This window comes from Artemia sp. Qi Xiang Cuo, chromosome 16, assembly GCF_049724085.1.
Source record: "Artemia sp. Qi Xiang Cuo chromosome 16, ASM4972408v1, whole genome shotgun sequence".
Classification (NCBI taxonomy): Eukaryota; Metazoa; Arthropoda; class Branchiopoda; order Anostraca; family Artemiidae; genus Artemia; species Artemia sp. Qi Xiang Cuo.
Genome location: NC_142809.1, coordinates 59,371,690 through 59,384,217, shown reverse-complemented (window position 1 = coordinate 59,384,217; position 12,528 = coordinate 59,371,690). Strand labels below are relative to the sequence as shown.

Here is a 12,528-nt window from a genome sequence, read left to right as displayed (position 1 = left end):
CACTAGCCCTTTCAATTTTCAATTAAATGAGCCCTTTTTGATGTTTTTACAACATCGCTTTCTATAAAAACCTTACATGCTCCCAGGGCATAACTTACAACCCATGCCCTGAGGTTTGTGGGGGGGATGGGTTGTCATCCTTAAAGACCTAATTCCAAAACTTTCAACTATGTTGAATAAAGTGGCTATCTCAAAATTTTGATTGGATGTGTTTGGGGAAAAGGAGGGCGTGAGAGGGGGGTTAGTTGCCGTCAAATCACTTTTGACTATTGAAAAGGGCACTAGCCCTTTGAATTTCCAATCGAATGAGCCCTTTTTCAAGTTTTTACGACAAAGATTTCAATAAAAACCTTATATGCCCCCAGGGCATAACTTATCATACTTACCCTGATGACTGTGGGGGGGGGAGTGTCCTGCTCAAAGGTATAATTTCCCTAACTTTAAACTGCGTGGAACAAAATGGCTATCTCAAAATTTTGATTGGATGTGCTTGGGGAAATGGTGGGCATGGAAGGGGTGTTAGTTGCCTTCTAATCATTTTCGACTATTAAAAAGGGCACTAGCCATTTCAATTTCCAATCGAATGAGCCCTTTTTAAGTTTTTGCGACAACTCTAAAAACCTTATATGCCCCCAGGGCATAGCTTACAACCCTTGCCCTAAGGGCTGTGGGGGAGTGTCCTCCTCAAAAACATAATTTATATCTGGATATCTACAACGCAGAACACAATGGCTATCTAAAAATTTTGATTGGATGTGTTTGGAGAAAAGGTGGGTGAGAGAGGGGGTTAGTTGCCCTCAAATTACTTTCGACTATTAAAAAGGGCACTAGACCTTTGAATATCTAATCGAATGAGCCCTTTTTCAAGTTTTTATGTCAAAGATTTTAATAAAAATTATATGTCCCCGGGGCATAACCTATAACCCTTGCCCTGAAGACTGTCGGGGGAGTGTCCTGCTCAAAGGTGTAATTTCCTGAACTTTAAACTTCGTGGAACAAAAAGGTTATCTCAAAATTTTGATTAGATATGTTTGGGGAAATGGTTGGCGTGGAAGGGGTATTAGTTGCCTTCCAATAACCTTCGACTATTAATAAGGACACTAGCCATTTCAATTTCTAATCGAATGAGCCCTTTTTGAAGTTTCTACGACAACGTGTTCTATTAAAACCTTATATGCCCCCAGGGTATAAGTTACAACCCTTGCCCTGAGGGCTTTGAGGGGGTTGTCCTCCTCAAAGACCTAATTTACAGAGCTTAAGACTACGTTGAACAAAATGGCGATCTCAAAATGTTGATTATATGTGTTTGGGGAAAAGGTGAGCGTGAGAGGGGGGTTTGTTGCCCTCCAATCAATTTCGACTATTAAAAAGGACACTAGCCCTTTTAATTTACAATTGAATGAGCCTTTTTTGAAGTTTCTACGACAACACCTTCTATAAAAACCTTGGATGCCCCCAGGGCATAACTTACAACCCTTACCCTGAGGGCTTTGGGGGATTTTCCTCCTCAAAACATAATTTCTATCTTGGAATCAATTACACTGAACAAAATGGTTATCTCAAAATTTTGATTGGATGTGTTCCAGGAAATGGTGTGTGTGGAAGGGGTGTTAGTTGCCTTCCAATAACTTTCGACTATTAAAAAGGGCACAAGCCACTCCAATGTCCAATTGAATGAGCCCTTTTTTTAGTTGCTACGACGACTTCTTCGATACGAAGTGCCCTGCTCTAAAGGAAAAAAAAATAATAAACAATACATTGTGCCAACGTCGTTGTTGTATGCCCCTAGGGCATAACTTAAAACCCTTGCCCCGAGGATTGTGAGGGAGTAACCTCCTCGAAAAAATACATTCTATCGGGAATTGAACTACGCTGAACAAAATGGCTATCTCAAAATTTTGATTGGATGTGTTTGGGGGAATGATGGGCATGAGGGGGGGGGGGGCTAGTTACCCTCCAATCCCTTTCGACTATTAAAAAGGGCATTAGCCACTCGAATTTCCAATCGAATGAGTCCTTTTAGAAGTTTCTACGACAACTCCTTCGATACGAAGTGCCCGGGTATGGAAAAAAAATAATACATTGTGCCAACATCGTTCTTTACTTTGGCAGCGCTATTGCGCTGCCTATGGCTACGTTTTAAAACAATCAAATATTTAGCGAAAAGAGCGATGCGTTGAGGAGGTGACAGCCCCTTCCATATATGGAATAATTTCCGTTCGTTTTAAGTTTTAATGTCGCTCCTTATTTTCAGTAAAAAAAACTTGTTTTTTTATTTAATTTCTGACTGTTTTTCAACTAATGCAGGTTCGAATTTGGCTCACTGCACATGAAAAATTAAGAGAAAAGTTTGCACATTAATTTTGGCAGATTTATTCCAATATGAAGGGTCGCCGCCTCCACAATACCTTGTTCTTTACGCTAAAGCTTTTGGCCCTTTTTAAAAAGCTTCCTATTCTAATTAAATGGCCCCGTCTTTCAGTTTTAGTAAGCAGGCAAACTTTTAGAGTAAAGAGTAAGGTGTTGACGAGGGGACAACCCTTCATATATGGCATAATTTCTGTTCGTTTTTTAAATAATGCCGGTAAATCTGGCTCACCCTCTATAACATATACCCCTCCCCCTCATGGAACACTCCTCTGTAAAAATTATACCCAACGTAAGGTACACCCCCTCTTCAAATTCCCTCCAGACAGTTCCATCCTAGCTGAGAATCCCCCTCCCTGTAAAATTGCTTGCGGACGATTCAGCCTGAAAAATTCTCCTTAGCATTATTTCATGTGAATAAGACTGTTTCCCAGAAAACAAAATACGTTGAAATAAAGACCCTGGATATTTTTCCTGTAACATCTCCACATGAAAAATTTGGCAAAGAGAATCTAAGCAATTTAAATAGAATTTTGATAGTAATTCTGTCCAATCCCCCAGTGTAACATATTCCATATAATATTCACCCCCCCTCCAGAAATGTCCCTCTCCACGGAAGATTCTCCCTACAGAAATCTACCCCAATCACAACCCCCCTCCCCCAATAAAAATGTCTGTATAGTTTCAAATAGCAAATACTATACCTAAACAATGGGAAAATTTCATAACTTACAGGCCTCTCCCCTTGGCCTGTGGGGGGTTACTTTACACCTAAAGACACAATTATTTGATCTTTCAACTATACTGAACCAAATAGCTAGCTCAAAATTTTGATCGGATAATTTTGAGGAAACAACTGGAGTGGGAGGGGACCCAGTTGCCCTCCAATCTTTTTGGTCACTTAAAAAGGGCACTAGAACTTTTTATTTCCATTTGAATGGTCCCTCTCCTGATATTCTAGGACCACCGGGTCGATACGATCACCCCTGAAAAAACAAAACAAAAAAACAACAACAAATAAACACGCATCCTTGATCTTTCTTCTGCCAAAAAATCCAAATTCCACATTTTTGCAGATAGGAGCTTGAAACATCTGTAACAGGATTCTCTAACACGCTAAATATGGTTTTCATTAAAATTCTATGACTTTTAAGGGTGCGTTTCTCCCTTTTTCGAATATAAGCGAAACTGAAATTTTTTTTCAGTTTCGTAACCTTTTTGGGTAAGACTAAACTTATTGAAATTTACATATTTGAAATCGGCAAAAAAAAATTCAATTCTTTTGATATATCTATTGGTACCAAAATTCCTTTTTTAGAGTTTCGGTTACTATTGAGCCGGGCTGCTCTTTACATACAGTTCGTTACCTCAAACTGTTTGATACTTTTAACATCTTCACTGGACCCACCGTCTTTTCTTGTCTACTACCGTCTAATATCCAGATAAGTAAAAGCTGCCCACTTGATGGATCTTCTCGTTACCCAACATCACCTTTTCATCCTCACTTATTCCTAGTCTTAGCCGCTTTGTCTTCTTAACATTATTTTTCAAACCTATTCTCGAACCCTGAAGTGGCGTTAAAATGGCGTATATGAAGGGTTACCCCCTCTTCAGTACCTTGCTCTTTACGCTAAAGCTGATAGCACTTTAAAAAAAAGCTTCCTATTCTAATTAAACGGCCCCGTATTTCAGTTTTAGTAAACAGTCAAACTTTAGAGTGAAGAGTAAGGTATCGAGGAAGGGGTAACCCTAATAGATGGAATAATTTTTGTTCGTTTTTCAAAAAATACCGGTAGGCTATATATGGCTCACCATCTATGAAATATACCAATTACCCTCACGGAAAACTCCTCCGTGGATATTCCATCAAACCTAAAGTGCACCCCCTTTAAATTTCCTCCAAACAGTTCCATCCTCTCTGAAAATCCCCCCTCCCTGTTAAATTGCTTGCGGACGATTCAGCCTGAAAAATTCTCCTTAGCATTCTTTCATTTGAATGCGACTTTAATCTCTAATCGGTTTCTCGATCACTCCAGAAATGCCCCCTTCCATGGAAATTATTTCCCAGAAAACAAAATACGCGGAAAAATGACCCTGGATAATTCCCCCGGAACATCTTTACATGTAAAATTTGGCAAAGAGAATGTAAAACAATTAGAAATAATTTCTTATAGGAATTCTTTCAATTTCCCCAGTGTAACGTGTCTCCTGGAATAATTCCCCCGGAACAGCTCCACATGAAAAATTTGGCAAAGAGAATGTAAGACATTTAAAAAGATTTTCGTAACTCTGTCCAATCACCCAGTGTAACATATCCCCTGGAAATTCACCACTTAGAAATTTCCCTCCCCAAGGAAGATTCTTCTCGTAGAATTCTACCTCAAGCCCCCCCCCCCCAAAAAAAGTCTGTATATTTCCCATTAACAAACACTATACGTAAACTATGGACGAATTTCATAACTTACAGGCCTCTCTCAACGGACTGTATGGGTCATTTTACACCTAGAGACATAATTATTTGTTTTTTCAACTATACTGAACCAAATGGCTATCTCAAAATTTTGATCAGATAAGTTTTGGGAAAAAACGGCGTGGGAGGGGGACCAGTTGCCCTCCGATCTTTTTGGTCACTTAAGAAGGGCAATATATCTTTTAATTTCCGTTCTATTAAGCCCTTTCCCGATATTCTAGGACCACTGGGTCGATATGATCACCCCTGGGAAAAAAACAATTAATAAACACGCATCCTGACCTTTCGTCTGGCAAAAATACAAAAGTCTACATTTTTGCAGATAGGAGTTTGAAACCTCTACAGCAGGGTTCTCTGATACGCTGAATCTGATGGTGTGATTTTCATTAAGATTCTATAGCTTTTATAGGGCATTTCCCCCTTTTTTTCAAAAATACAGCAATTTTTTTCAGTTTTGTAGCCTTTGATGGGTAAGGCTAAACTTAGTGAAAAATATATACTTCGAATCAGCATGAAAATCTAATACTTTTGATATATCTATTGGTATAAAAATTTTGTCGTTAGAATTTCGCTTACTATTGAGCAGGGTCGCTCCTTACTTACAGTTTCTTACCACGAACTGTTTGATACTGTTAACATCTTCATTGTACCCATGGTCTTTACTAATAATACTACCAAGATAAGTAAAGCTGTCCACTTGATGGATCTTCTCGTTACCCGACATCACCGTTTCATCTTCATTTATTCCTAGCCTCAGCGACTTATTCTTCTTAACATTAATTTTCAAACCTATTCTCAAACCCTGAACTCAGAAAACCCGTAAGAGTTCATTCATTTTACTAACACCCTCATCTAGGATTCTGGATCATCCGCATAATTTAAGTCCAGGAGGGTTTTACTTCCCCATTTGATTACGTTCACCCATTGTCTTTTTTGAGTCCCTTAAGACAAGGTCCATAAAAATGATCCCTTTGAATAGAGATAGAACAAAACCTTACTCAACTCTTGATTTGATGTAAAACCAGCTACTAACCTCATTTACTACCTTAACCATAGCAATGTTATTCCCCTACATAGGTATACCATATCTGGTATACTAAAAGATGATTACCTTCGCTGAAGCTCTGCTATCAGCTGAATCAAACACTTGTTTATAGCCTATAGCCTATAACCGTCCATGTACCCACTGTCTTTACAAATAATTAATCTAAAAGCTTTTTCACACAAAACAAGTTTTTCAAAGAAAAGTAAAGAGTCCATTAAACCAAAAATGATCAGAAAAAAGTCAAACAATTTTCCAATCATAAAACTACCATAAACACCATCAATAATTAAAGGAATCTCAAAATGAACAGAAATTACAATAAATGACCGAATCAAACTCTGAACGAGTAAAAATTAACATGAGTAGGGCTAACAACCCCCATGACTTCTCAAGACTAGGACCTAACTTGCACTATACTGAAAACAAAAACAAATGACCGTTGATTAGTAATTTTAATATATATATATATATATATATATATATATATATATATATATATATATATATATATATATATATATATATATATATATATATATATATATATATATATATATATATATATATATATATATATATATATATATATATATATATATATATATATATATATATATATATATATATACGTGTGTGTGTGTGTGTGTGTGTGTGTGTGTGTGTGTGTGTGTGTGTGTGTGTGTGTGTGTGTGTGTGTGTGTGTGTGTGTGTGTGTGTGTGTGTGTGTGTGTGTGTGTGTGTGTGTGTGTGTGTGTGTGTGTGTGTGTGTGTGTGTGTGTGTGTGTGTGTGTGTGTGTGTGTGTGTGTGTGTGTGTGTGTGTGTGTGTGTGTGTGTGTGTGTGTGTGTGTGTGTGTGTGTGTGTGTGTGTGTGTGTGTGTGTGTGTGTGTGTAGTGTGTGTGTGTGTGTGTGTGGTATATATATATATATATATATATATATATATATATATATATATATATATATATATATATATATATATATATATATATATATATATATATATATATATATATATATATATATATATATATATATATATAATATATATATATATATATATATATATATATATATATATATATATATATATATATATATATATATATATATATATATATATATATATATATATATATATATATATATATATATATATATATAATATTTATTCCTTGAAGTTGTAATAATTTCTTGTTTATTAAGTAAAAAAGTGAAAACATTTAAAATGTATTTTGTTTTCAGTTTTTTTTTTCCATATAATTAAAATAAGTAATCCCTTTATTTCTCTTTGATTTCGAATAGCAATTAAAAGTGTAAAAACTAAAAATAAACAAAACTTACCAGTCCTAAAATTTACAACTATGTCAATCATGAAAATTGTATCAGAAAGGCAATTAAAAACTATCCATTGTGTACTTAAATCATCGTTGAAAAACGATATGGCCACGGGCAGTATTATAAGATTTGCTACAAGTAGAAGTAACATGCACAAGTCCCAGTAAAACCTGCAAGAAAAATGTAATGTATGTAAATTTATAAAACACTGTAAAATATATGTACAAAGGATCATAAAAAGAATCATTGAATAATAATAGAGCAATGATCATAATAACAGAACAATAATGATGGAGCATGTAACTATATAAATTTACATAAACAGAAACAAAGTAATACAACATATGTACGAAAAATTAAGCGAGAAAAACCGGTTCTAATTTCAACAAAGCAGTGAACAAAACTTAAAAACAAAAAAACCCTTGGATTAAAAAATTATGAATATTTTGGCCCCACGTCGGGGAATTCTTCTCGCTTAATTTTTCGTAAATGGAAAAGCAGTGTGGTTTAAGAAATTATTTAATATACCCCATGTAAAATACAATTTTACTAACGCCACTTACGGAGTCAACGTTTTGCTTTGCAATGTCTATTTCTTGTTTTTTGTTTTGTCATATTTTTTCTTTAGTTTGTATTTGTGTTTGGGTTTTTATAGCCTGTGTACATACTTGTTCCAAAATGATTCTGTATAAGTTTATAAGTTTCTGACTTGATTAGTCTAGATTAAGTACGTAAAAAGATATAAGGGGCCCTTACACAGAGGGAGTCTTTGGTCCAGTACACCTTCCTCACCTCCCCAAACATTGAAATTTACAGGGTCTTCCGGGTACATTCCTGTATTCTTTAGATAATTCCATTTTTGATGTTCTTTTTCTAAGCTGTGCCTTTCGGTCCCAGAATTCCCGTGACCACCCTCCCCCCTCCCCCTTGACAAAAAATGAGAAGAGTGTGCCTGGCTGGCACAATAAGTCAAGATCAGTAACAAATTTTCTTTTTTCCACTGATTGTATCACAGAGCTTGTCAAATTTACCTTTTGACAGTTCATTATCATAATGAATGAGATTTAAAAATGCTTTACGCTCAAATGCCGACAGAATGAAAAAAAAAAAACTTTTCGCTTACTCCGTACACTCACTTTAAATATGGAATCCAGAGAGCCCTTATTTTTCATCAATGTGTAGGTGCATGAATGAAAGCGTGGGTCAGTGTGAAGTGACACTACTGTTTTTTTTTTTACCATCAGTTGTGTTTAGCTCAGTAGTCACATTAGAAGGAAATTCCAACTTTTTTCAGATACGGGGAATGCGAAATGGAGAAAAAATTTCCCTTGGAGCTTGCATAATATCCAGAGATGTTCCAAGGAAAATAGGAATAATCTTTTCTAGCCTACTATATAGTATAAACAAAAAAACAAAACAGAGTTGTCCTAGCTCCGAAAGTAAACTGCTTAGAATATCATGCAATGTCAGATTCGCGTAGAACAAGGATTTATCTCTTAGACACCTGAAAAAGATTCATGTATCTCTTCAGGATTTTTAAAATAGTCAGGGCGCCACGCTTGGCTATCTCGCTTATTTCAAGAAGGGGGTGCGATGAATGGGGTTATTATGTAACATATAGCAAAAAATAGCCTAAAAATACTGATACTGAAAATAAAAACAGCACAAAAAATTTAAAACGGGGAGGGGGATTTCAAATTTAGATCTAAACTTCAGATTTCCAAAAATGCCACAAACGCCGGTTTCAGACGTCACTTTCCGGTGTCATTTAGAAGAAAAAAGCAACATTGGTGTTTTTTGACTGCTGTTGTTTAGTACCAAGACCGAATCAAGACAACAGAAGTGGAGAAAGAGGTTCCTGGCGTTAGTTTGGTTAATTCAGTGGAGGTTGCATAGCATATAATGTTAATTGTGAGTAAGGCCTTTCTTGTATGTCATCACTCGATCTCATTGGGTAATTTCTCTGTTAACCAAAAAGTCTTGAGTGAACGGGTATTCCTCTGAAGCTGAAATTACGGGTATTCCTCTGAAGCTGAGTTTTCTATGTAAATCCCTACGTCTCCCCAAAAAGCCTGATTTATAGAGTCTAGAAGGTGTACGGAGTCCCACCAGTGACATATCTTCTAAATTTGGTACAGGTGCAGTTTAGTTCCTGCAGATAAAACAACTTATTTTTTATTGTATATTATTCAGTCACTTGGGCAATATTCATTCAGTCAATAATCAGATACTGTCTAGTATAAATAGGATACAAACAAACAACTTCTTACTGTATATTCTGGTTCTATTAGTAGGGCCTTTGCATCCACATACTACAGGGGAAACTAATAATCTACAACTTTATCCTTAATTTCTTAAAGGAATTTCCAGAGGGAATGATTGTTATATTTAGATACAGTATTGAATTCGGAATTGAATGGTACACTCTTAGCTATCTCATCAGGGTCCTATATTCCAAATCAACCAAACTCCGAGCATACATATTATTGACAAATACAATTGTGGGTAATTTGATAGTAGGGCCCAATGTTGCCAATATTTTTTTTTAGCTAAGCTTTGATAATTGATAGTTGTTGAGATATAGTAGGTAGAATATAGCTACACAGGTACTAATTATTTAGAGCTATAGAAAGGACGGTACTGTTTAGTCTAGATGTTGCTAGGTGGCTTCCTTGATTTTTTTTTCATGGAGCTCAGAGTTTCGAGTCTAACTATTTTCCCATTCTCTTGGCCAACATCTATCTGCCAACTAAATTGCTATATGTGATGATATTCCACAAATTCAGCATGTAATCCTGCAAGGGCTTTCCTGTACCCTAATAAAATTCCATTCCCACCGTGACAGTTCTGGGAAGCTTGAATGGATAGTCTTTAGGGACAATGAACTCCTACTGCCCACTAAAGGGTAGTGATGGGGATAGCAAAGCAAAGCTTGTAGAATGCAAGTTTGACCTTTGGACCAGTACTGACCGCAAAGTACTTGCTTTTCCAGTGTATATTTAGGGAGGATTTGCAGATGGAACTGACAGAATTCAGCTGCTTCCAGGCAACCAGACTGTAAACTGCGAGAGATTTGCCAATGAACTGAGCAACATAGTGAAGAAGCGAATACCCTTGTCCATCTTCACACGGGTTTCTGTGCGCACGGATGTAATTGCGGAAGCAAATGACACAGCCATTATGGTCACGTTGCTTCGGACTTTTAAGACGATTGAAAAGCAAAGCCATGCCACCCTTAATAATCTGGTTGGCTTGCGGGACAAGGCCATTTCGATCACTGAACTTGCAAATAGACTCCCACCTTCTTTAGTGAATGAAATTGCGTTTTTGCACTGTTTCACAGGTTTTGATACTGTGAGCTTCATTTTCTCCAAAGGAAAGATGACAATCCTAAGGGCAGCTGTGCCGTTGTTACCTCGAATATCTGCTCACATTGAACAGATTTTGGAACAAATTGACCGAGTAGTTGAGTTTGAGGAAGATATTATGAAGCTGTGTTGCGATATTTTGATCGCCTCATACAGAAAATCAGAGTAATTTTCGTGTTTGAATAACCCCCACGTTCACGCGTTCCCTCGCCGGAAAACAGTGAAGAGCCTGCCTCCAGCCGACGACTGCTTTGCCTTGCATGTGAAAAGGTGCATTTACCAGTGGTCCATTATGCTGCAGCCCTTATGCCTCGCCCCTCGCACCTTTCTCCGCTTGATTTTGTATGGGAGATGAAGGACAGATGCATAGTATCCATTAAATCAACCCTTCCTGCTTGGCCATCCACTATTCAGAAAACCTCACCCTATTGCAATTGTAAATCTTGTGGCCAAAAATATCCATGTGCATATAGAGATTGCGATATTTTGTGCTCTTGTTGTGGGAAGTGCTGCGAGACCAAGGCTGATTCAGACGAGGAATAGTTGTGCGTGACTTGAAATAGAGGGATACTAGGAAAAAACCGTAATGAAATTGGGAATGTGAGTATTAAATAAATAGTGTTAATTCTGAATTTGTTTAGTTTCTTTACCTGCGTCATTGCTGCCATTTTTTCTGAATAATCGTGTTAGTTTTTTATGAAGACATTTTATGGCCTCTAGGCGTTTCTATCTCGTAATTTGAGCGGAAAATGCACCTCAACCTTTTTGGAAGATGCATTATCTTGTTTGAAACACCAAAATACAATAAAATGTCAACTTTCGGAGTATTCCACCCCTCGCAAGCAAGTGCCGTTGGTATTTTTCGAAACAGCATGGTCAATTTAAGGGGTAGGCTAATTTTCGTACCTGCCCCATTCCGTCGTGGTATGTGTTACAGTTTCAATACCTGACGCCCGGACTAGAAAGATTTTGGAATGTTCTATCGGGATATCTTGAATTAGAATTATTCTTTTATTTTTATTAATTAAAAAAACTTTTTCCACAAAATAAGTTTTTCAAAGAAAAGTAAAGAACACCATTAAACAAAAAATGAGCAAAAATAAAATCAAATAATCTACCAAGCGTGAAACTACCACAAATCAGCATCGATAAGTAAATTAAACCCAAAACGAACAGAAATTACAATAAATAACCGAAACGAACTCAAAACGAGCAGAAATTAACATAAGTTGGGCTCAAAACCCCTATGCCTTCCCAAGGCTAGAACAAAATTTGCATTTTACTGAAAAAAATATAAATGTTTTTACTTTTAGAACTTTAATAAATCAAACAACATTAACATTTTGATTATTAAATATCAGTATATGTATATTAAACTGAGAATGCATATTCATATGTATTTTTTTTCAGTAAGTGCAAATTATGTTCTGGCCTTGGGAAGGCATAGGGTTTTTGAGCCCAACCTTCTATGTTAATTTCTTTTGACAATTAAATAAAAAAAAACCAGTTTTTTTAACTGAAAGTAAGGAGCGACATTAAAACTTAAAACGAACAGAAATTATTCCGTATATGAAAGGGGCTGTCGCCTCCTCAACGCCTCGCTCTTTACGCTAAAGTTTTTCATTGTTTAAAAAAAAAATCGAGTTGTGAGAAAGTCAAACTTTAGCGTAAAGAGCAAGGCGTTGAGGAGGGGACAGCCCCTTTCATATACGAAATAATTTCTCCTCGTTTTAAGTTTTAATGTCGCTCCTTACTTTCAGTTAAAAAAACTTTTTTTTTTTATTTAATTTTTTAACATTTTTGAATAAATACAGGTTTTGATCTTGGCTCACAGTACATGAATAATTAAAACAAATTTGTATATTAATTTACTTTTATTTGGTTAAATGGCTTTCTCGAAAGTTTTTTAATTTTATTTACGAACGTTTTTACTAGTAATAA

The 12,528-nt window shown here is 36.1% G+C and overlaps 1 protein-coding gene across 2 annotated transcripts in view; it reads right to left on the bottom strand.

The window, feature by feature from the left end:
• The window catches only part of Ih (hyperpolarization activated cyclic nucleotide gated potassium channel Ih), a 502,482-nt gene that overhangs the window by 352,460 nt on the left and 137,494 nt on the right, over positions 1-12,528 (bottom strand). For both annotated transcript variants that reach the window (XM_089102539.1, XM_089102540.1), the window contains exon 3: positions 7,226-7,389. In XM_089102539.1, coding sequence (XP_088958665.1) covers positions 7,226-7,389 — 164 coding nt within the window. The remainder of the gene's footprint in view (positions 1-7,225; positions 7,390-12,528) is intronic.